Source organism: Rhinolophus sinicus, linkage group LG17, assembly GCF_036562045.2.
Source record: "Rhinolophus sinicus isolate RSC01 linkage group LG17, ASM3656204v1, whole genome shotgun sequence".
Classification (NCBI taxonomy): domain Eukaryota; kingdom Metazoa; phylum Chordata; class Mammalia; order Chiroptera; family Rhinolophidae; genus Rhinolophus; species Rhinolophus sinicus.
The window spans coordinates 24,861,445-24,887,517 of NC_133766.1; the positions used below are offsets into that span (position 1 = coordinate 24,861,445).

At 42.0% G+C, this 26,073-nt stretch overlaps 1 protein-coding gene and 1 pseudogene across 5 annotated transcripts; one reads left to right on the forward strand and one right to left on the reverse strand.

The window, feature by feature from the left end:
• Positions 1-146: 146 nt before the first annotated feature.
• On the reverse strand, positions 147-18,635 carry SLAMF7 (SLAM family member 7). Of its 5 annotated transcripts, none has more exons than XM_019718152.2 (7): positions 18,548-18,635; positions 8,826-9,158; positions 7,219-7,491; positions 6,887-7,003; positions 5,873-5,976; positions 2,262-2,324; positions 147-1,208 (listed from the first exon to the last, which is right to left on the reverse strand). In XM_019718152.2, the coding sequence occupies exons 1-7, from the start codon at positions 18,600-18,602 to the stop codon at positions 1,137-1,139; spliced, it is 1,017 nt and encodes a 338-aa protein (XP_019573711.2). In that variant the 5' UTR covers positions 18,603-18,635; the 3' UTR covers positions 147-1,136. The 5 variants fall into 5 exon arrangements, with proteins under 5 accessions (XP_019573711.2, XP_019573712.2, XP_019573716.2 ...); XM_019718153.2 differs by lacking the exon at positions 18,548-18,635 and adding an exon at positions 9,305-9,440; XM_019718157.2 differs by lacking the exon at positions 5,873-5,976.
• Positions 2,331-5,912, forward strand: LOC141569325 (transcription factor BTF3 homolog 4 pseudogene; annotated as a pseudogene).
• Positions 18,636-26,073: the final 7,438 nt, after the last annotated feature.

A 26,073-nucleotide genomic window follows, 5' to 3' on the forward strand; every position in this document is an offset into this window, starting at 1 on the left:
GGTGAGACACTGTACTCCCCCAATCCATGGATAAAGGACATCAAACTAAATTGTTTTTGTTTTGTCATTTGACACTTCACACCCCTAGATGTGGGACATCATATCTGTTCCCAATATTTCTATTCAAGACATGAGTCCACCAAAAGAACGCTTCCCATCCTCGGGTTTTTCATTTCATTAAGAAGAAGGTAAACTCCCTGGGGACAGAGATGACATCCATCTTATTTGCCAGACTGACATAGCAGAGTTTCTCAATAAATATTGGTTGAGTGATTTAAGTGAATTTAAAGGTTTGCAAGTGACCACACCTTGATTCCAAGTCTCCTGTAATAATTTGAAGTGTGTCTTCACGCTCAGTTTCTCCATTGAGAGGGGCTCTGTACAGGCGTATGGCCTGGACTTCTCATTGTAGAACAAGAGTATAAATAAAACTGGGGCAGTGGTCATTGTCCTTGGGTCAGGCACACTTCTGAGTTTCCATCCAGCTAAACCGAGTCTTCAACCTGGCTTTTTTGTCCTTGTGCACTTTGATCCCCAACTCCTATGGGTCCACAACTGCCTCCTTGGGTGTTAGGAATCTGTGGTCAGGCCTGGTGTGACTGCCCACAGAAGTAGTTCATGAGGGGCCAATTTCATGAGAGCAGACAGCATGACTGACCAAAATCAGTGTAAGTTCATCACTGTACCAGGTACATAATTAATATGTTGGTTAATAAATCCATTTCTGGCTGCTATATCTGCCTCTGCTGGAAACATCTGCTGTTCCTGTCGTTTTGCCCTCTTGACAAACAGACCTTTGGTGTATTCCTGACTTCCGAGGTCAGGGATGGAGCCATCATTCATTTGTGTGACACTGCACTTACATATCAATAGAGACACTTCTAAGCCCCTTGCTTGGGCTTGGCTGATAAATTCACAGTAACATTTCCAGGAAGACATAGTTATTCTGGGTTTGAGGAGATTTCTTAGCAGTGGATAGAATTAGTAACTCATAAATTTGAAGTCGCATAAAAGATACATAGTTATCCTGGAAGGAAGTCAATGTTCATTCTTCCTCGATATTTTTGGTCACATTAGTGAATTCGTTTGACTTTTTATTTGGGGGTGGGGGGAGACAGGAAAGAGCACATAGCTGTTTAGATGACATTCTCATATGCAAATAGCCTTGGTGTATCTGGTGATGTGGGCAGTGGGTGGGGTTTTTCCATCTGTTAAGCAGACATAAGAAAGCATAGTGTTAAGGTGGGCAGGACTCTGAATCCCCCTTAGGTGACCCCTTCATCCCAGACACTCTTAATTGCCAAGGTTACTCAACCCGAGCCTCCCGCTGTTCTTGCTCCCACTGTTTAATCATTCTGACTTTAGAGAAACTATTCCTTAAGGCTAACACACATTTATCTTGTTGAATGCTCAATGAACTGAATTTCTCTTCCAATAACCTATCAGAACCAATCTGTCCTATTACTAAGCAAACTGTTTTACTCATCCTCATCTTTTCGGATCTGGTTGGGAGGGGAGAAAAGAGGCATCACTGTTTCTGCCAAGTGTGGTCTGTGAATGAATACACTTTAAAACTTACTACCTTAGTAGTTAGACTTGGGGGAGTGTACAAATTAGATATAAGAGCTAGACCACAGAAAAGAAAAGGAAATCTCTCCTGCCTCCAGTTTACTGGTAGCTCAGAAGCAAGCTGGAGTCTCCTTAACAGCTGTTCCTCTCCTCCCAAGCACAGCCTAACCATGGCCTTTCCCTCCATGTATACCCTCAGTCAGGATCGGGCTGATTTTCCCTATCATTCCTACCTAACTTGTTTCCCCAAAAATAAGACCTAGCCGGACAATCAGCTCCAATGTGTCTTTTGGAGCAAAAATTAATATAACACCTGGTATTATATTATATTATATTTTACTATACTATAAGATCAGACCTTATATAATATAATATAAGACCTGATCTTATATTAATTTTTGCTTCAAAAGACACATTAGAGCTGATTGTCTGGCTAGGTCTTATTTTCGGGGAAACAGGGTAGAACCTCTCTGCTACTGTTTGTTCCACATTAGCCCCATTTGGCTCCTAAAACACAATTTTCTTCTATTCTCTATATTCTTCTGTAACTGTAAGCAAAGAGAATGGAGATGTCTTTATAATACCAGGACAGGAAACATGAGCTCCTTGCGGTCCAAGAAATTTGAAGCTAAGCTTGAACTAGGAAAAGCAATGGGACAACTGAGATGAAGCCCAGTTCTAACACGTCTTACCTCTTTGGGTATTTGTACTGTGGAATAAAGCGTATTTATTGAATTTTCCTCTGGAATAGTTTTCTATTAACAAAACAAAACAAAACGAAACAAATTATCATCCACCCCTGAATCACATAGACAAGGCAAAAAAGATGTCCAGAATCCAGAGAAAGGAAAGCAGAGACAGGAGGAGATGGTGATGGAGGTAGAGAGTTCTGAAACAGGAATGGGTAGTGGTAAATGTTCTTGCTAGTGACTGTTATTATAATTATTAGTAACTATTTAAAAAGAAACAATTGCACTATTTTAAAACTGTGCTGTGGGCCGGCCTGGTGGCTCAGGTGGTTGGAGCACCATGCTCCTAATGCCTAACGCTGAAGGCCGCTGGTTCGATTCCCACATGGGCCAGTGAGCTGCACCCTCTACAACTAAGATTGTGAACAACAGCTCACCCTGGAGCTGGGCTGCCGTAGGCAGCCGGAGGTTGGTGTGAGCTGCTGCCAGCTGCTGTGTGCTGCTGTGGGATACTGTATGCCGCCATGAGCAGCCAGAAGCCAGCATGAGTGGGGCAGCCAGCAAGAGCTGCAGTGAGCTGCAGTGAGCTGCTGTTAGCAGCTGACCGACAACTGGCGACCGGCTGCCTCAGCCGGGGGGAGCGCAAGGCTCATAACACCAGCCTGGGCCAGGGAGCTGTGTCCTACACAACTAGACTGAGAAACAACGGCTTGAACTGGAGGGGGGGGGAGAGGCAGAAGAAAGGGGGAAAAAATAAAATAAAACTGTGTTGTGTTGAAATTAATTTAAAAAATATAAGATATCTAAGTCCCCATGAGCTATGAGCCTCTTAATTAAAGGATAAGTTGAAGTAATTTTAATAATGTTGCAAATAAACCTTTCCATCAGTTAAAAGGGCCCTTGGAAATCAGGGTCCTTGGAAAAGGAGCTCAGTAAGAATGACGATGGGCAGAATAAAACAAAACAACAGTAATAGGGGCCGGCCCAGTGGCTCAGGCAGTTGGAGCTCCGTGTTACTAACTCCAAAGGCTGCCGGTTCAATTCCCACATGGGCCAGTGGGCTCTCAACCACAAGGTTGCCGGTTCAACTCCTCGAGTCCCACAAGGGATGGTGGCCTCCGCCCCCTGCAACTCAGATTGCTGAGCTGCTGCTGAGCTCCCAGATGGCTCAGTTGGTTGGAGCGCATCCTCTCAACCACAAGGTTGTCAGTTCGATTCCTCGACTCCCACAAGGGATGGTGAGATGTACCACCTGCAACTAGAAAACGACAACTGGACCTGGAGCTGAGCTGCGCCCTCCACAACTAAGACTGAAAGGACAACAACTTGAAGCTGAACGGCACCCTCCACAACTAGGATTGAAAGGACAACAACTTGACTTGGAAAAAAATGTCCTGGAAATACACACTGTTCCCCAATAAAGTCCTGTTCCCCTTCCCTAATAAAATCTTAAAAAAACAAACAACAACAAAAAAAACCCAACAGTAATAGCAATAACAAAAGCTCCTTCCAGGCTGGAGAAAAATACCCTGGGTTGATGAAGTTTATTTCTGAACATCCAGGACAGTCCTATTGTCTCCTGGGAATATGTCTTGAGCAGGACAAAAGGGAGCAGAACGTGATCAATTTTGACAGAACCCAGACTGAGGCGAACACAGAGCAGTCTCCCTGTGGGAAGGAAGGAGCTCTCAGGACACTAACATTTTCAAAGAGGAAATGTAATGTCTCCTTTTGCAAAAGTTGTAGGTAAGAGCAGGAAGATGCAACCTGGTTGGGAGACACTAAAGGCTGGAGTAAAATGGATTTTGAAGCTCCACAGTGTTCTTATTTCTTCATTAAATGGGCCAATGTGGAAAAGCAGTCTATGACCTATAAGGAGCTAGTCCATCCTGGGCTACAGTGATTGTTCCTGGGGTGATATTTGAAGTTATCTACACAGTTTATGTCTCCAAATTATCTCTTGTTATTTGGGTTTCTTTAAACTTTATTCTTATATTCTTCAAAGAGTTTCCATTGGATTAACCTTGTGTTCATTCCCTTCAGCTTAGTGACCCACACTTGGGTGTAGGAGCCTGACTCAAAGAAACTATGCTATCCGGCAGCACATGACCTAATTCCTGGAACCGTCAGTTTGCCCTTAAAAGGTCACGTCTCTGATAAGTAAAGCTCCTTCCTCATTCCTCCTCTCTCCTTCCTCATTCACTCCCCGCCCAGTTTACCCTAACCCATATAATCTTGTAGCTGCAATAAAAAATTTGAGGCTTGATCAGAACTTTGTCTTGCCTCCATTTCTTCGTGCCTCCTATTTTCTCTTTTCAGGGTGTCTCCCTTCGGTCCCTGTTGAATGCCCCACTGGTCGGGGCACTTGGGTAGCCCCGAGTGTGGGCTCAGAGCCACTGTGGAGCCTTCTAAGTCCTCTCCTGATGGCTTCTAAAGTTTCCTCAGAGGAAAAGGCATCTCCAAAGCCAGCCTACTGACACCATAACTCAAATATGATGTCAAAGGCACACTTCTCTATCCAGTGTCCTATGCAAAAGGAATCAGGCCTGTTGAGTGGCTATTGTGAAATGTGGAGGAAAGGGGTGATTCTATAGATCACAGTATGAGCCTTACTGTTTGGGTCAGAACCAGTTGGAGGCCACAAACTCCTGCATAAGAAAGAACCCATAAAGACTTGGGGGAGACACATGTGCATTGGATTTCAAGAGCTATACATCCTTAATTGGAGGATCCGCCCTGCTTCAGATTTACCAACAGCATGGATCAAGAAAACATAGCCAAACTTCAGGCTCAGGTTCAGATAGGGGGCAAGGGTACAGCTCACAGAAAGAAGAAGGTGGTACATGCAATAGCTACAGCTGATAACAAAAAACTTAATAGTTCTCTAAAAAAAACACACACAACAAAAAAAACTGGCTGCAAATAATATAGCTGGTATTGAAGAGGTTAATATGACTAAAGATGATGGGACAGTTATTCATTTCAACAATCCCAAAGTCCAAGCTTCCCTTTCTGCTAATACCTGTGCAATTACCAGTCATACAGAAACCAAAGCAATCACAGAAATGCTTCCTGGAGTATTACGTCAACTTGGTGCTGACAGCTTAACAAGTCTTAGGAAGTTAGCTGAATAGTTCCCTCGCAAGTGTCGGATAGCAAAGCACCAAAACCAGAATATGTTGACTAAAAGGATGATGATGCTCCAGATCTTATAGAAAATTTTGATGAGGCATCAAGAATGAAAGTAACTGAAATCTCTTCTGGTTTTTGGAAGCTGACATGGACTCCATTTAACGGAGCAGCTATGTGATTCCAAAGTTTCACAGACATGGATAACATCAACTGTTACTAGTTCAGTAATATAAATTATTTTGTATATTAATAATGCTGTTTGTTCAGCATTTTTAGTCATTTGATTTTGTATTTTGCACTTCCTCCCAGGATCTATTATTTTGGTCAAAACGTGAAGTATTTGTGCAGTCTGAAGGGAAAAAAAACGGTGCTATACATCCTCATTTCCCATGTTGTCCAAATCCATGAAAAAAATCTCAAGTAAAACGAGAAGGGCCTCAGAGAGGAGGATCAGGCCCCAGGAAAAATGGGAATGGACTCACATTCAGGTTAGAGATTGTGTCGTACTCTGAGGTCTCTCCAGAAGGGGGATAGTAATTAAGAACTTCCTGATGAATGTCCATTCTCTTCTCTTTTTTAATGGACCCTGCAACCAAGTTGGGAGAGAATCAGAAGTGGCCTTTCTTTCCACTCACCACTCCATTGGCCTACCACCCCAAATGACAACCTACTTAGAGTCAACAACCATTCTGGTTTCCCTGTAACTAGAAGGTTTTCCAGGACATGGGACTTTTAGTGCTAAACCCAGGAAAATTCCAGGATGAACTTGTCAGCCTCATCACTTTACTTCCCAGTCTCTGGACCAAGCACCCAAACGGAAAGAGAGTAGGTCAGAAATGCTTTCAAGAGGGGGGAAGTCTACAGTTCATACCGAATCCATGCTTAGGTTCCTCCCCAATAACCCTTATGGACAGTATCAGTGGGATCCTGAGAAGGCAAATCAGCAGGGCTTAGGGATATAACATGGGGGGCAGCATGGAGAGAGACAGAGACAAGATCAGGCTTCTCCAAGAAGAATGTGTCTAGACTGAGGTTGGGAGTACAGAGCGGTCTCTGAGGGTGACCCAATAGAGAGGACTGAGATTGCTTTGGGGGCACTGACAGGGATGGGGACTGGAGGGTGCTGCTCTATGGGGTCTCTGAGTTGGAAGTCATCACCTCCCAGGCCAGGGGAACAGAGTCAGCAGTGCTGGGACCTGTGTCAACAAGGGGGCCACATCAGTCAGTACCTCTGGGGGAAGGAAAGGGGTGGGTACTGGAGAGGGAACTGAAAGGACTTTGGCCTCAGGAGAGAAGTTAAGGAGTCAAGCACTCTACCCCATAACTAAGGAGCGTAGGCAGATGGTGCTCTCTTTGAGGACAGAGACTATGGTCTTTCATTTCTGTATCCTTAGTGCCTAACATCGAGCCTGGAACACAGTTAACATATGCTTGTTGAGTAAATGAGGGAGAAAATGCCTGAATAAGGGTGGAGACGAAAATGGTACATGCTTTACCTTTTCTTCTTTCTCGCCACATAATCAAAATAACTGGCACCAGTGCAAGGACACTGAGCAGGAGGAATACCCACAGGAGGTTCAGGATAATGGTGGAATCCAGGTTAGCAGCAGCACCTTTAAAGAGAGAAGAGGTGGAGGCACAGGGAAGAAAGAATCAGTTAGGGAAAATGATCCAACTTTTGGAGCAACTACCACCTTCCTCCCTCCCAGTCTGGTGACTTCCGAGAGGCCTCCAGTTTTCACATGGGGTTGTTCCCATGGGAACCAGGAGCTGAAGAATGTATAGATCCTCAGACCAGCGGCTCCTGGAGGAAGAGTAAGACAGTCACCTTCACAGAGCTTCCAGGCAGAGATGGGGTTTGAAGAGTTGCTACTAATGGGGTTCCTGGCCATGCAGATAAAGGTCATATCCTTTTCCCCCAGACTCCAGGATACGGGGAGGATGGAGCCATAATGGGATTCATTGGTTGCTTGCCCCCAGGACTTCCAGCTGTAAGTCACATCCTCTCCTCCCTGTTCCATGAAGCATGTCAGATTGGTCACACAGGTGCCATTGCTATTGTTCTGCAGACTCATGGTGACTTTGGGCTTTGATAGGTGCTCTGTAAAAGATAAATGGACAAGCAAGGGTGGAAACTGTGCTGACTGCCCTCCTTTTTCTGAATTATTCTGTGAACCTTGGACCTGAATCTCTACAACATACAACAGAGTGGAGAGGAAGCAGAAATTCAGAGTAGAATTGTCATTCTTGTCTGGGAAAGAGAACTATCTTGGTCAGCTTGCCCACAGCTATACAACAACAACAATAGTAATAGATATAATAACAACCCAACAAGAATGCAGCTGCCATTTACTAACACAGCCATATGACAAACATTGTGTTAAATGCATTTTATTTTATTTATTTTTAATTCTTTTTTTCTCAGTTACAGTTGACATTCAATATTATGTTAAATGCATTTTAGATGTTAGCTAATTTAAACTTTTTTTTAGAGACTCCCTATTACCCTATCTTTAGGCTTCTTTGAAGAGACTTTTCACTTTACTTTTCTGGAGGAATAACACTACTGGTCCCTCTCCCTACTTTGTGCTCACTCCTCTCCCTCAGAGGATGATTAATTGGTTAATCGCTGATATGGTGAGAATCTGGCATCTATTATCTACATTTTTCTGCTTGTGGGGTTGAACTGTTAAGATCGCTGCTAAGTGTGGTTTGCCCTTTCTTCCCCTCCCGTAGCTAGTTTGCCCACAGAATGCATGTCTTCTGTTCCCTTCAACTATGTATATATGGAAGACATACCTAGATCAAGGTAAATGGCCTACCTCCTATAAGCAAACCTGGAGGCCCATCTCCTGGTGTCCATGATTTTGCAGCTCAGTAAGTGAGGCAGTTATTATTGTAGTTGGTCAATTGTTTTGAAAGTTCATCTTTCTTGAATGGGCTTCAAGGTTTAGACTTAGGGAAAAATATTTCTGCTATTGAGCTTTACCAGAAAAAAAAAGCTATTTTTATCTCCTTCTGATTCTTGTGTCTATTTCTCAATTGGTTGGAATCTGTAGGGGAAGAATTGTAATTGGTGTTTATACCTGATAATCTTTCTAAGATAGTTATAATTTTCCTCCCCATTACAGATATGAAAACTAAGTTTCAAAGTAACTTGGTTAAGGCCATGAAACTAGTAAGTAGAGAAGCCAGCATTTGGCCTGTGTGATTGCCACTTCCTGTTTTGCCCATCTGCTGCACCACACTGCCTCTTATAAAATCTCTAAGTAGGAAAGAACCTCAGGGATCAGCTACATCTACTTCAGGCATGCAGGATTTCTCTCTTCCATTCTTACCAAGTGTTTATCCTGCCTTTGCTTAAATATCTCCAATATCAAGGAGTTTGCCACGTTACCAAAGCAGTCATCCACCTTTGGAACTGTTTCTACTCACCATAGACATGCAGCTCATATTCCTGGATGAAGGGACCCTGGAGGGCTGAGCTGTATATCTGCACACGATAGGTACCTGAGTCACTCTTGTTCAGTTTGCTGAGCTTCAGGGAGTAGTTTCCATGTGGGAAGCTCAGCCTTTTCTTGTTATGATTTTGAATCACTATGACATTGTCTTGTCTGTCCGCCACTTTGGGTTGTATGGTAACAAGAATAGTTGTGTTTAAGACCCAGACAATGCTGTCAATCTGATCTACTGAGTGTGTCAGAGGGAAAATCACAGACCCCCCAAGGGCACCAACCAGTTGCATCAGGGCTCCAGAGGCTGCTGGCCCTGCAGACACAGAGAACCATAAAATAAGCATTAGTCCCTGCACTTTAGAGCAATTACTTACCCTCTTTGGGTTCTGGGAAGGTCCCAAGAAAGTCTCTAATTCCAACCCAACCAGCCCCTGGGAAATCCTTTGGAACTTCACTCACATGAAGCCATTGAGATCAGAACTTTTTCCTGAAAGGGGTGACTGCAGGTGAACCCACCCCATTCCTGGAGACCTCTGACTTAAAAGACCAAGCTCTGAGGTAGACCACAAGACCCAGTTCCATCCTTGACAAGTTCCTGCAGGGGAACAAGTGGGGAGGTATAGTCACACAACAGCCTAGCCAACTGTCCCCCTGTGTCTTTCCTTAAGGAAAGAAGAGTCTGTGAGACTGTGCCTTTCTGGGACTCTGTTCCATCCTTGTGTTTACACCTTATGTCTCTCTGTCTGGTCCCCAAAAGATGGTTTGCAGCCAAAGACGGGTAAGATATCTCACGGGAGATACAACCTAAGCCAGGCAGAACTGAGTGGGGACCACCAATGAGCTGCCTTAGAAGATCCAAAAAGGAGCCTTTCCTCCCCTTCCCCCTGCCTGGGAAAAGCCATTGCTGTCTCTGGCTTTCCTCTCTCACCTGATTGTGAGAGAAGTCATGAGGGCAATGAAGATCAGTTCTCCCCACTTATCTCAACAGAACTGTTACAATACGAGAGACTTGACCCTGAGAGGGTACATACCTTAGGTAAGACATCATGGGACCTTGTCCTTCGGCTGTTTACAGACAAAGGGTGATTGGAATAAACGTTTTCTGTTATGATGTATGAGTGAGTCTCACAGACCGTGTAAGAAACAATGTTACTTTCTTATTTTTGTATACCTATCAATAAAAACCTCCAGTCAGCCTTATTCTGGGCTCCAGTCGTCTGAGACTGAGAGACCCCTGGCCTTCGGAGAGATTTAACTGCATTAAGTCTCTGTTTCTTTCTTAAAAACTTAATCCAAACCGCCCCTTCTCGCACCCTCACTGCCCGTGTTGCGCTGGATGCGACAGGGAGGTTACTTCCTAAGCCCTGCTTAGGATACCCCCACCCCATTGCTCCTAGGAGAGTTGATTTTGATGCAGAGGAAGGAGCAGCCTAACTGACATGGGGTCAGTTGTTCCCAAGCACAGATCAGGACATTGGGAAGTAAGCTATAAGTTCCTAATGATAGTGATAGCTTAGAATTTTAAGGATAATTTATCTTTCTATTTTATGATATAGTGGATTCAAGAATCCTCATTTTCTCTTTATGGCCTTTTGTGACCTTCCCTCCAGCATAAGCTACTCTCCCAGTGCTCCAGAGTAAGAGAATCTGATGCTACCAAATGTTGACCTAGTCCCTTGATTACAGGTCTGGTATCTTGACCAACCTTTTTGCTAAATTTATCTCCAAAAGTACTGGTTTCTCTCCCTGGGTGAATGCCTTTTAGGAGCTGATTCCTGTTTTAAAACATTTTTCTCCCTATAATTTATCAGTGAGTTCATATATTCTTTGGATCCTTCAGGACTTTATCAAATTATCCTATTAAGCAACCTGATTTTTCAAAAAACTGTTCTCCCTGCTCCCCTAATACTGAGGCAGGATGGTTTTTCAGTTACTCTCTTTGAATATCTCAAGGGGTGTCAAAATAATCCCACTAAATGTTATAGACAAAATCAATTTTATTTTGAATTTTTGATGGATTAGTTAATGCATTTATTCATTCACTTTAACAACAGAAATGGAAGGAGTTAAAATTTTGCAGTCAAATAAAGATTGAATATAACTTGCCTTCAAGTTGGTATAATGCTTAAATGTAGGGTACCTTAGAGTAACTTCAGTTTCACATGAGGTTTTAGAGAGATATTTAAGTTAGGGAGGTGAGAAAACTGCCAGGATGTGGCTTTAGCATGTGTGCATGTATTTAAACTATGAAAAATTATTTTGTTCACTTCACACGAGGAGCTATATTCTCATGATAAATGTCAAAAGATGTGAATTGTGTGGCGATATAAGAAAATGTTTCCAAATTTATAGTTCCTTTTTAGAATGAAGTTGGCAGATAACTGTAAATTGCTAACATAAGTCTAGATGGAGTTTGTTCTACCTTATTTGTAGCTTCAGGGTGGCAAAAGCAGTCATAAAGGAAGAAAGTAGGTTGTCGTGCGGGGAGGCCTGCGGGTCTCTGCTCCCGCTCCCCACACAAGAACGCAGGATATGGTGAGGCCAAAAAGGAACACCCACGGAGCCATAGGTAGGGGAGTCATACCACTATATTCTCCCTGGCGGCATCCGCCTCTCTGCAATCTGCTCTTGCTAGCCCAGCCACCATCTTCTTGCTAGCCCCCATTTTTTTCTCTCTCTGCTAGCACAGCCACAGCAGTTATATTAGTGGCCAATGGCTTACTGGTTATAGCTGACGGCCAACTAGCCACAGCTGATGGCCATGCAATCACAGTTGATGGCCATTTACTACCTGAGCCAGCACCTGTCTATGTGAGGCCGAGAGCCTGGAAACTGCTTTTTGGGGTTCTGTCCCCACATAGGTTCATGCCAATCCCTAAATGTGAGTTCAGAGGATAGGAAGCAGGATTTATGAGTCCCAACCAGTTTTGTTTCCTCTTCCCTGTTGACTGTGAAACAAGAAACTTCTCAATTCTCAGCTGTCCAAGGAGGAACTGAATCTCCCCTTTCTGTGACAGCTTCTCCACATGCAAGTGTGACCCTATAGAGTTTTACCATGTTTAGGTAGGTCATGCTTTTCTCATTCAGTCGTTCTTTCCTGTAAAAACTTTTAGGGCCAGCTCAGTGGCTCAGGTGGTTGGAGCACCAAGCTCCTAACGCCGAGGTCGCCGATTGGATTCCCACATGGGCCAGTAAGCTGCGCCCTCTACAACTAAGACTGTGAACAACAGCTCTCCCTGGAGCTGACCTGCAGTGTGCTGCCACGTGGCCGGCAGCCAACATGAGCGGCCAGCAGCTCTCAGCCATGAGTGGCCCAGCAACAACAGGTGACCAACTGCCTCAGCTGGGGGGAGTGCAAAGCTCATAATACCAACATAGGCCAGGGAGCTGTGTCCTACACAACTAGACTGACAAACAACGGCTTGAACTGGAGTCGGGGGGCGGAGGCAGAAGGGGAAAAAACACAAAAAACACTTCTTTTTAGTTTTACATTTGTGCCAGGTACTGTTTAGGAGTTGAGAATATAAGTGGGGAGCAAGACAGTCATGATCTTTGCACTCATGGTGTTGGGAGACTGTCATGAAATAAGTAACTACATGTATTATAAAAAGGGGGGTAACAGGTACTTGGGGAATGCACAATGGGGGGACTTAACATGATTTGTGGGGTCAGATGACTGTAGAGAATGAGGGGCTACTAACAATGCCTATTTACAAGACCTGGGAAGATTTGGCCCTATGAGACTCGTCCACCTACCCTTCCATCTAGATCAGTGCAGTGAATGGTGTAACTTCACTCCCCTGCATCCATTTCACCCCTGCCTCACTTTGTAGTAGCCCGGTGGTTTGGGTAAGGACAGGCATCCAGCTCAGGTGGTAGCCTTTCTCTGGCATAGTAATTAATTCAGGGATAACACATGACCTGGGTTGATTGTATCTGAGAGAAGCCCAGGACTTCTGCTCCAAGGTCAGGATGACCATACGATGCTGTGGGAAGATGTGAAGCCCAGGATGCCGTACACTTACTACCACCAGACAAGCAGCCTGATCCCATTTTACTTTCTACCTCACAAACTTCTGTTTGTTCTTGTCTCTGCTCATCTAAATCTTATTCAAGATCCATAAAGCCTAGTTCAAGATCCTTCCTTGAGAAAGTCTCCAACTCTTTCTCACATGCACTCTCTGAATATCTATTTATTTTCCACTTAAAATTCTTCAGAAGGAAATATTCCCCTGGGTGGTGATTGGGCATACCATTTGTGGGGACAGGGCCAAGAGTGAAGTTTCCAGGCTCTCGGCCTCATGTAGAAAGGTGATGGCTCGGGTAGTAAATGGCCATCAACTGTGATCAGATGGCCATCATCTGTGGCTAGTTGGCCGTCAGCTGTAACCAGTGAGCCATTGGCCCCTAATATAACTGCTGTGGCTACGCTAACAGCGAATGGTGGCTGAGCTAGCAAGCAGGGATTGCAGAGGCAGGGATTGCAGTTAGCAAGTGAGGTTGGTTGGTTGGTTGGCAGGCAGAGAAGTGGACAGCGAATTGCAGATCATGTGGATCTTACTTCGTGTGTCTTGCCTGGCCGCCAGCGAGAATACAGTGCTATGACTCCCCTACCTATGGGTCTGTGGGTGTTCCTCTTTGGCCTCACCATATCCTGTGTTCTTATGTGGGGAGGGGGACCAGAGACCCTGCATGACACCCTGCATGATACCATTTTGCTGTGAATTAGCCAATATCTATAGGCATTATGTTCCAGATGACCTGGTGATGGGGTCTGAGATCCCACCCAAGGAGGGATGGAGATGGTCTCTCCTCCCAGGCAATATGGAGTGTATAAAAAATTTAGAGCTCTGGCTTAACTGGGAGTCAGAAGAACTGGGTTTCATTCTGGTTCCTCCATAATAATAACTCCAGCAACAAACACTTGGTATCACTCTGTGATAAAACTAATTTAATGGGCATTATTTTTCTTGATCCTTAAAGCAACTCCATGAGGTAGAGGATAAGTTCCACTTTATAGATGAGGACACTGGGGCTTCAAGATGCTGAATGACTTTCCCAAGGCCCAAACTGGGAAGTGGCAGAAGTGGGATGAGAAACTAGCTAGTTCCTCTGTGTCAGAGGCCTGCTTTCTCTCCACTGCTGACTCACTGCTTACCATTCTGAGTTTTGGTGTTCTTAACTCTCATAGGCAAAATATAACCTTTGTTTGCCAGGATGTTGGGGTGAGTGAAGGGTGAATATGGGTATGAAAGCACCTTTAGAAGGTACAGAGTCATCTATAACATGGTGGGAGACAGGTCAGGGAGTAGTGTTGTAAGGAACAGACCTTAAGAAAGCTTCCAATTTTTTGGTTTCATTTTCAGAAGAATGGCTAAAATTGAGAAACAGAGATTTTCCAAAACTTTTTTGGATGGCTACATGGCAAGGTGAGCTTCTCCTTGGAAACTAATGCCTACAGACCAGTCACTGGCTACTTCATAGCAAAACAGTGAGTCTGATCAGCACACAGGGGGATATCTCCTGCAGCGAACATTCCCCAACAACTTGCCTTTGGAGATTAAGGGAGCTGGGGCAGAAGACCCTTTGCTTTCTGCCCTGGCCAAGACATAGATATTTTTGGTATCAGGAGAGTCTGCCTTAAGATGCCCTCCATAACAGGAAGCGACAACAGCTCCCCCCTTATGCCACTTCCCTTTACCTCCACTCCTTAAAGTGTTCCCCCAAGGCTGAAGAGTCAAGTGGAGGGAGAGGGCCATCATCAGTACAGCCAGAATCAGGGATGGTGGCACAGGACAAAGACTTCAGGCTAGGAGAGGGTGTAAAGCCCACCTTCTGCTTATCAGCCCAGTCCCCGAGCACCTTTCCCAGTAGTCAGTGCCTCCATCAGAATGCACCAGCATGTCATGGCACATCCTCATGGAAACCAAAGACCAGAGCATCTCAAAGCTGAGAGGAATCTTAGGGACTATCTAATCCAGTCCCATTTTACAAATGAGGAGACTCATGCTCCGAGGATGACATATCCCAAGTCAGTGGAAGGCCAGTATTATGAATCAGGGCTCATTATGGAAGGCAGTGTGGAGGTTCCTCAAAAAATTATGAATAGAATTGCCATATGACCCAGCAATCCCTCTCTTGGGTATCTACCCAAAAAATCTGAAAACATTTATACATAAAGACAAGTGTGCTCCAATGTTCATTGCAGCTTTGTTTACGGTGGCCAAGACATGGAAACAACCAAAATGTCCTTCGATAGATGAATGGATAAAGAAGTTGTGGTATATATACACAATGGAATACTATTCGGTGGTAAGAAAAGATGATATAGGAAAATTTGTGACAACATGGATGGATCTTGAGAGAGTAATGCTGAGCGAAATAAGTCAGACAGAAAAAGCAGAGAACCATGTGATTTCACTGATATGTGGTATATAAACCAAAAACAACAAAAGAACAAGACAAACAAATGAGAAACAAAAACTCACAGACACAGACAATAGTTTAGTGGTTGCCAGAGGGTAAGGGGGGTGGGAGGTGAGGGGTGGGAGATGAGGGTAAGGGGCATCGAATATATGGTGATGGAAGGAGAACTGACTCTGGGTGGTGAACACACAATGGGATTTATAGATGATGTAATACAGAATTGTACACCTGAAATCTATGTAATTTTACTAACAATTGTCATCCCAATAAATTTAATAATAAAAAAAAAAGAATCAGGGCTCCTAAGGCAGGCAGGTTTTCCCAAGCTGTGCCCCCTGTCACCCTTGAGGTCTGTGGCAGTGCTGCAGTAGATTTCTGAAGAACTTAGAGGAAAGTCTAGGGGGTGGGTGATGGAGCAGGCAGTGGTAGGCGGAGTTTACACAAACCCCCTCCATCAGGAATGTTTCAGCTGTATGCATTAGAGTCATTTACGTGTTTGTTTCTGGGTAAGATTAATTCCATTAAAGGAAATTGTTTAAAAAGAAAAAGAAAAGATTTTAGAAACGACTACTTTTTACGTAACTTCTCCCTAACAAATGCATCCTAGAAAGAACATTTTAAATCAGGGCCATGTACAGATGCCCCTTGACTTATGATAGGGTTATGTCCTGATAAACCTATCATAAGTTGAAAATATCATAAAGTTGAAAATACATTTAATGTATCTACCCTACTGAACATCAGAACTTAGCCTAGCCTAGCCTACCTTAAACAAGCTCGGAACACTTACATTAGCCTACAGTTGGGCAATAATCTTGAGTTTCACCTCAAGGTATTTCATCTCAGGAGCAATTTACTTTCTATTCTTTTCACCAGAAGCAATAAACATAGTTTTGTAGACATGATGGGATACAAAAACACAAAACACAATATCCAAAACACACTGTCAACACAGTACACTGCAGAGGATTGGTTGACCCTGTGATCGCATGGCTGACTGGGAGCTGCTGCCTGTCATCACCAGAGAGTTGCATATTGCTAGCCAGGGACAGGATCAAAATTCAAAATTCAAAATACAGTCTCTACTGATGCACAACATCATAAAGTCAGAAAACAGCAAATTGAGTCATTATGCGTCGGGAACCATCTACATATGAGGCAGAGGCTTGCAAACCTCCCAGTTCACCTTACACCTTTGCTACCTCTCCAACCCTAACCCGAAACATTCACATTCAAGCTCCCTACTGCTCTGCCCCTCACTCATCTCCTGGCCCCTCCTTCTTGTATATTCTGGTCCTTTGCAACATCTCCCCAACATCCCCCCCAACCCCCCACACACTTTTTCTGTTTTCCTTTTTTTCTTGTCTCCTCAACACTCCTGTATCATTTACTCATCACAAAATCTGAGTTGGGGACAAATTACAGTGCCTGTTTTCCAGATGAGAATCCTGAGACAGCGGAGCTGCACCTTGGCCCCTCTGAATTTGCCCGGGGTGGGTCCCTGTTGGTGCACTCACATTCTGGAAACAGAATTACCTGCTCTTCTTGGGCATTTCCAGTCCCTACCTTGGCCTCATGTACCTGGAGGGGGCAGGAATCACAACTAGCTCTCCTGGGAAGAGTCAGCTGGAATGCACATGTATTGAGCACTTCTCTGGTACCAGCTCAACAGTGTTATGCATGTTGGTGTGATGAAAAGACACTATCTTTGGGATCTCAGTTTCCTCTCTCTCTCTCTCTCTCTCTCTCTCTCTCTCTCTCTCTCTCTCTCTCTCTCATTTAGTTGTATAATGTTGCCCAAGATATTTGTCCTCTCTGAACCTAAGTTTTCTCATCTGTAAATTGAGGATAATAACATCTATCTTACAGACATGTGAGGTGATTGTATGAAAAATGCCTTGGAAGTAGGAGGAGCTTAATAAATGGTGATTATTATTCTAATTGTTTTGCATTTGATATCTCATTTAAAGGACTGCACTAATTCTGCAAGCTAGGTTTCATTTTCCGTTATGAACTTGTGAAGACAAAGCTTCACAGATGAGTAACTTATTCACAGATTTAGCTACTAAGTCAAACCCAGCAGCACTTGTCCAGGGCCAGCATTGCTTCCATTGTCCTGCCCCTTGAAGGGAATAGGACACTATTGGACTCTTTGCAGCCATGGACTTATGGTAGTCCAGGTGCCCACAGCTTCCTGGAGCATGGCACACACTTGCACCCTGCTGCCCACAGTTCAGGTTTTGGGTGAGCACTTGTCATGTCCTCCCCCACCTCACCTTTCTCAAGTTCCACTTTTAATCACCATTTATGGTTTTCAAAGCGAAAGCCTATGTTAGGACCACCTGCTTCCTAAAACCAGGTGCTTCCTAAAACTGCCAGTCTCTAATGAATCCAAGGAGGGTGAGAGTCTGCTGACGCTGAACACTTGGCGAAAACAGGTTGGGGTAAGAAAGGACTGGGAGTGCTGACTGATGTGTAGTCACGGGCAGGTCACTTCAAGCAGGTCTGGGGCACACGTAAATGAATTAGCTGTGACAAATCCTCAGAGGGAGACCTCATGGAGGAACCCCACAAGTTTGATGACTGGATATATACTCCTAACTTATGGAGCTCCTGGTCCTTTCTGAGAGCCCTGAGTATAGTAAAATGTTAAAAAACTAGAATACCTGTGACAGGTAGAAAAAGCCCTCAGTCATTCCTGGTATTAAACATAAAATGCTGACAATATGAGTTGGTTCTCTACAAGGACTAATTGGATTGCTTGGGTTAAGAGATAAAATTCAAATATTTCCTTTCATCAGTATAGTTATTATGTATAATTTAAAAATATATTTCTAACTATAAAATGTATAAGTATGTTATAAATATATTTAAATAAAATATTTTTAATATTTATGAAAATAATAAACACTTGTACGATCTCATTTTGCTTTTAAAGTTACCCTCAAAAGGAAGGAAGGCTAAAGTTCAGGGAAGATGACATTCTTCATTTAATTTGTGGCAGAATCTGGATTAGAACACAGGTCTTTCTGATACCCAAAACCACTTCTTTCAGCCCTTCTTTCCCTAGGACAGTCAGAAGGGCCATTGGTCCCCAGAGTCATTCATTCTAGTCTCCTTCTAGTCTCTTTCTGCCTTCTGGGATTCAGAGACCACGGGATATAAAAAGCAATATTAGACAAGGAAGAAGAGCCTCCAGGGTGGACCCAGAGCCTGGAAATACACCTCATGATGGGGAAGGCAGTCAAAAGAGCAAGAGGATCTGGGTAGACTCACCTGTGAGCTGGCAGAGGAGAAAAATGAGGATAAAGCAAGCTGGGGAACCAGGCATATTGTTCAGCAGTTAAAATGAACCTACTTCCCTAGGGTTCATTTTAAGAAGGGTTTTAAGAAGTAGGAGGGGTCATGAGGGTAACACGTGGTAATGAGTCATAGCTAATTTTGTTCCATCCTTATCAGTTAGTACATAGTAGTGTTCAATAAGGGAGGGAAAAATGAATTGAATCCCAAAGGTGATGGATCCCCCACTTTACAGATAAGAAATCACAGGCTCAGAGAGGCTAGAAATTGATTAAAGCCATATGGCCAGCCTTTGCTGCTATACCATATGACCTATGGAGATTCAGAACATAGTAAATGGAAAGAAACGGTAAGAGGGGACGAAAGGATGGCACTGGGGATAATAACTATATTTATCGAGGTTTTTTGAAATCTAACGCATTTATTGCACATATATTTAAATACAATTCTATTATAGACACGTTTTTTGAGTAACAAAGGCACAAAGACAAGAAAAACAAAGTTTCTTTACTAAAGTTCACAAGCTTATAAAGAAGTTTGAAAAATAAACAATTACAATACAATGTGATAATACATGCAAATAGTACTATGTAGACCCAAAAGAGAAGAATATATACTTGTACATAAACATTTGAACAAAGGAGGTGGTGATGCTTGAAGGATTATTGGGAATTCAGTAAAAGGAAAATGTAGTTATTTATTATTTAAAATGTCATAGTGAACTTATACCCGAAGGAAACTTTGTTAGTTTGATAAAGAATATCTACTCAAACACTACAGCAAACAAGAATTTAGAATGATCATTACTATAACACTTTATAACATATTTTTAGAAGATGTAACAAATAAGACATAAAACTATAGACTTTAAAAGAAAAAACAGGGGTTCCAGTCAAAATGGTGGAGTATGGAAATGCTGTGCTTACTTCTTCTCACAATCACATCAAAATTACAACCAAAGACAGCACAACCATCATTGAGAATCACCTGAATTCTAGCCAAACAGAAGCCCTGTAACTAAGGACATACAGAAGAAGCCACATCAAGACTGGTAGGAGGGGCAAGATGTGGGACAGGCTGGCCCCACACCCACATGTGGCAGTTAAAAATTGGGAGGGCTATCTCAGCTGTAGAGGTCCCTCCTGAAGAGTGAGGGGTCCCAGCCCCACACCACGTTCCCTAGCCCAGGGCTCCAGTACCAGGAAGAGAAGGCCTCATAACTGCTGGCTGTGAAATCCAGTGGAGATTGTGGTTGAGTGAGATGGAGGGCAGCTGGAGTCCCAGGCAATCTTCTTAAAGGGCCCACACATGTACTTACTCGCTGATGGACTCACTCGCTCTGAACTCCAGCTTCGGGGTAGCAGCGCTAAAGGTGCCAGGGACATATGGAAAGGAACTGAATTGTTTGGGTTCAGGGCGAGGACTGGAAGGGCAGCCTTCTCCCAGACAGAAGTGCTAACAGAAGCCATTGTTCCTTTGTTGAGACTTTCCCCAACCCAGCATGCAGACACATGCAGGCACCATATCTGAATCTATTGAGCTTTGCTAAGTGCCAGGAGTACATGCATTCTTTTATTTCTCATAATAACCCTGTGAGTGAGAGACTACCATAATCCGTATTTTACAGCACCATTAGTTGAAAAAGACTATCCTCCCTATATTGAATTGCTTTCGCACCTTTGTCAAAAGTCAGTTGATCATAATTTTTGGGTATAGATGTTATCTATTCCGTTTCATTGATTTATATAATGGAATTATTGATATATTAAGGCTCAAGTCTGGTTCTGTTTTTTGTTGTTGTTGTTGTTCCTCTGTTTTTACTTTCCTGGCCATTCTGTTGGTTATTTGAATTTTTTTTATAATTCCATTTTGATTTATCTATAGTGTATCTTGAGTGTACCTCTTTGAATAGATTTGTTGAATGGCTGCTCTAGGCATTACATTATACATACATAACATATGTTCTACTGGTGTTGACATTTTACTAGTTCATCTAAAGTGTAGAAACCAACCTGTACTAGATTCCTTTACCATTCCTCCTTAATAACTTGTTTTAAATATATCATATACATATATTGAAGGTAATGTTACAGGTAATCAAATAACGTTATAACTTTTCCTTCAATTGTCAAAAATAATTTAGAAAACTCAAGAGAAGAATAGTTTATTATATTTATCCATATTTTTACTCTTTCCATAGCTTTTTCCTTATTCCTGATTTTCCAAGTTTCCTTCTTTTATTGGTTCTTTCTGTTTCAGAATATTCCTTTAGCCATTCTTTTAGGATAGATCTGCTGGTGACAAATCCTGTTAGTTTTCATTCACCTGAGAATGTCTTGATTTATTTCTGGGTTATAGTCTTGTCTAACATGCAGCCCAGGATGTATAAGTAACAAAAAGGAAATCCAAGGAACTAACTGCCATGCCATTCCTCAGATCTAGAATTCCCTAAATAGCCTTTCTTCTCTTCACCTTTTAGAATCTTCTCATGTTTTGTGTTTTATACATATTGTTCAGGATTTTTATCCTTAGTTAGTAGGAAAAATAGGGGAAAATGTGCCTACTTCATCTTTTCTGAAATGAGAGTCTGATCATATGTTTTTATATCCTTTCTCTCGTCTGACTTCATTTAAATAATGGTGAAATCTTTAAAAAAGGACTTCTTGTTAATTGGTGAAATGATTCCAACATGGATATTTCCCTTATTTGACTTGAAAAACACAGTAATGATAAACAAAATATTTTCAAATGTATTAAACTAGATAGCTTTGCTCAAAATTAAAATAACAATTTCTGTGAATGAGAAATTGTGTAGAAACCCACAATGCATGAAGAAAAGAGAGTGTATATATGCAGCTGAAAAGAACCTTGATACCAAAATCATGCAAAAACAGAAAGATAAAATTATAGACCAGTATCACTTATGAACATAGTTACAAAGATTCTAAATGAAATATTAACAAATCAAATCCATCAATGTATTCAAAACACATCATGACCAAATATCACTTATCCCAGGATTGTGAGAATGGGCCAACATTATAAAAATTTATCAGTGTAATCCATCACATTGATTAAAGGCAAAATAACATATGATCAGACTCTGTTGGGTCATATAATAAAATTTTTGTTGGAAGGTATAATAAATTTTTTTATAAAATTCAATGCTCATTCATAATTTTAAAAATTTGTAAGAAATTACAGCTAGCATCATATTTAAATGCTGAGTCTTTAGAAGAATACTATCAAAGTCAGGAATAAGAAAAGGACTTTTCTAGTCACTGCTACTATTCATTAATTAACTGTTTTCTTGGCCAAAGCAATGAGACAATAAACAAATACATACATACATACATCAATAAATAAATAAATAAAATGTATGTGGATAGAAAAGGAGAAACAAATTACTATTATTCTTAATCATCTCTTTGTTGACATAGGAAATTTGAAGGAATCTGCAGACAAATTGCAGAACTAATAAAAGAGTGATCATGGATTCCAGAAAACAACCATAATTGCACAAAGTTATTTTTCTAACTTGGCTCACAGGTTGGCACTTGTTTATTAATCTTGACCTAGTTTAATTAAGAACCAAAGAGGTATTTTCCTCAAGGTTACACAGCATTTTATTAGCAGAGCCAGGATAGGAACCCAAATATTATGACTTCAAATCCAGTGATTTTTCCATTATGAGGTATTGCCCATTTGTATGAATGTGACAATGGTAGAAACAGCACTTTTGAAATGTTGTGGTTGTGATTCCTGATACTCTTAGCAAACAGAATGAGTTTGGGGAGGAAGTGATTTTTTAAAACCAACCCAGTGGTGTTTTTGGAGCACATGTTTCACTCTAATTCAAGCAATTTCACTTTGTCCTAGAAATGACCAAGCCAAGGTTTCTGGGAAGATATGCAGAGAAGCTATCATGAGATGGTAAAGGGCCTAGATGGAGTGGAATGAGATCAGTAAAAATCCCTGAGGGCACCCCACAAAGACATCTGGAGAAAGAAACTGAAAAGAAAAAGCTATGCTGAAACAGAAAGTAATTACCTTTGAAAAATAAAGCTTATTAGCAACATTTATTAGTTAATTATTCCCTCTTTCTTGAGACATTTTGGTCCACAGATCTCCAATCTCTCTTGGTTCTCTCCTACCCAAGGATTCTCATTCTCTTTTGCTCAATGTTGGAAATTTCTCCCATCTGTAAATATTGAAAAGTCTTTGGGTTTAGTCCTTAGACTTGCTCATTTCTTTATCCCAATTCCTTAGTTGATCTCATTCAGTCTCTTGGTTAGAAATACCCAATTTTATTTCCAACTCTGACGTCTTTCCTGAATTCCAGTCTTATATATCCAATGGCCTACTGAGTCTCTCTGTTTGAATATTTAACAGGCATCTAAAACTTCACATGTGGCAAATCAAACTCATGCTTCCCTACTCTTTATCTCTGCCCCCACCTGTCTTCTTCATCTCAGTAAATATAACTGTAGCCCCTAAGTTTTTCATGCCAGAAAATTACAATTATCTTTGACTCTACTTTCTCATATCCCATACCCATTCATCAGCAAATTCTCTTGGCTCTTCCTTGGAAAATGCCCCAAACCTGATTACTTCTTATCACCTTTATCAACCTTCATCACTACCATCTCTTGCCTGCACTGTTACAACAGCTACCTAACTAGTCTCCTTGCACCTATAATCTACCTTGGTCCCCTATAATCTGTTCTTCACAGGCCACTAGAGTGATATTTTTAACACATAAATGCAGTCATGTTATTCCTCTGTTTGTCAGTTGTTTCCCCTATCACGAAGAATTAAATGCAAAGTCCTTTCCAAGGGCCTACATGACGGCTCTTGGCTTCCTTGTTGATGTCAGCTAGTTCTTTTCTCCTAGTCTGTCTATCACACTAACCACCTCATTGTTCCTGAATAAACTAAGCACACTCCCACTTCAAGGCCTTTGTACTAGAGAAAAGCTCTTCCCCTAGATATCCACATAGCTATCTCTTTTTTAAGATTTAGTCAATATTATCTATTAGAGATGACTTATTTGTCATCTCAATAAAACATCACTCCCTGATCTTTTACTCTCTATACCCCTACCTTGCTTTATTATATTTTTTCCCCATAGGACCTACCACAGTAAAATCTAAGAACTATAAGAAGAGGGACATTGTTTTGCTCACTACTCTATTTCAGCAACTAGAATAGTACCTGGTACATAGCAAATCCTCAATATGTGTTGAATGAATGAATGAGTGTCCTGAGCAATAAAACTTGAGTAATTATGAATGGTGCACAGGATTTCCTTCTTTCTATTTGGAGAGGAAAATTGGGAGCAGAAAAGGGGTGAGATCTCAGGACTTCAGGACTCAGTCTTCTGTGAGATTGGTACAATGGCAGAACAGAATGTGAGGGAAGATTCAGCAACTCTATGGGGGTGAGAAAAATTTATAAAAAATAGAATGTTTGTACATTTCCAGGAGAAAATCTGTGTCATTTTAAAGTGAGAAACTGTTGTTGCTTTAAAGTATGACAGTATTATTACAACTCATCTAATTTTAAAAATAGCTTTTTCATAGTTATTTCTTTTTCAAAACACCTAAAACTAGAATACGTTATGCAAAAGTAGGCATAGCAAGAATATGTTATGCAAAAGCAACTATAGCAGTCACTTTTCTTATGTGATTTTTACACTCACTCATCATTTAATTTTTTTCTTTGTAAGATAACCAAGCATGACATTGAAGTACGAAAGAAAGAACTTTAAATTTCAAGTTGAAAAAGAAAGAAAGAAAGAAAGAAAGAAAGAAAGAAAGAAAGAAAGAAAGAAAGAAAGAAAGAAAGAAAGAAACCAAACCAAAAAACCCCCCAAAAGAACAGGAACATTTTGATGCCTTTCTCTACTAATATATTTTAAACACAATTTGACCAAATTTTTGGACAGCTTTAGTAGAATACTTCTTCCAACTTACTCTGAAATATTTATATTAGTGTTAAAATGTCCCTAGGATTGCACATAACTGGTTCCCCTCTTGTTCATTCACAAGGTTGGGTTTTGCTGATCGTCATTTCTTGTTACATCAGCCGACTATGAGGCTATGGCTGGGCTTTCCTGAAACTGCCCCCAGTTTTTACAAGTCACTTCTAAGTGGTCACAGATGACAGAATCATTATTAGACCTCACATCTCCAATGTGAATTTCAGTTTCTACGCTCCTTCACTCACATTTTCTCTCTGGGTCTCACCAATCACATAGCATGTCCTTTGGGGAAGGGGACTCTGAAAAGGAAGTTTACCCCTTTCCTGTGCCGAGAATAGAGCCTGGTGTGACCAGACCCCACACACTGACCTCACACCCAAAGATCTGCCTCAAGGACTATGGTGGAGGGCCCAGGACCAAAACCCTAGTGCTCCTCATTTGTCATTAACAATATTTGTATCACCCAATATATTATGTGTTGAAAATACAGTTAAAATACATTTGTCTGCCTTTAAATGAACCATGCTCTGTTGGAGAAATATGCACATAAGGCAACAGTTACCATGCAGAGAGCAAAGACAACAATGGTTAAAGCTGAAGAGGCTATTAGAGCACAGAGTAGTTCTAATGTAGGGTCTGCCACTATAAGTCATCTCACGTCTATGATTCATAGTTTCTTCACCTGTAAATTTAGAATTAAACTGCCTCCTCTTGAATACGTCATGGATTGTTGTGGGCAAATGTGAACGCAGTTTGTACCTCTAAAGGGCTATACTAGAGTGACTACAAGGCATATGGGGTGACAGTGGAGGGGATGGTCCCATACCTGGCTCCGGCAATTTTCATTGGGTTTAGGCATTTATCCAGACGTCTAGAGCTCAGAGCTGGTCCTAGCCCAGTTTCACAACTTCTGAAATCTAAAAGGAGGACAGAGGAAAGGACAGCAGAGGAGCCCTGGGTATCCCAAGCCTTGTGCCCATAGCAGTAAAACTCCCATCAATTCCAATGGACTAGAAGGTTGGCCTTGGGCATGGTGACTTTAATGTTTGATGCCTCAGCTTCCTCATCTGGGAAATGGAGATAACCGTACTCCTTAGTCCACAGAATTGTATTAAATAAGATAATTCATAATAAAATAGCAGAGAGACTACCTCTTAGTAAGTCCTCAGTAAACATTAGCTATTATTTTAATTAATTCCTTTAAAATGGCTTCTAATCACTTGTGAAGAGCCGAGCATAAATAGATGGAGTCCCTGTCGCAGTCTCACGGGAAGAAGTTGGGGAGCCACATGAGCGGATCGTCTCTCCACTTGCCCTCCGCCCTCAGTGTTAATGTCCCAGCTCCGCGCCACTGCGGAGACTACTCCTGCCCCCTCAGGCAGGCCGCAGTGCCGTACTGATACCTTGGCTCAGATTCCCTGACTCTTTGCTGCCCTCTGCTGACACAGGTCAGGCTTGGGTGAGTGAGGGTGGATGGCTGGTGAGCGTGCGGTGATAGACACCCAGAAGTCTACTCCAT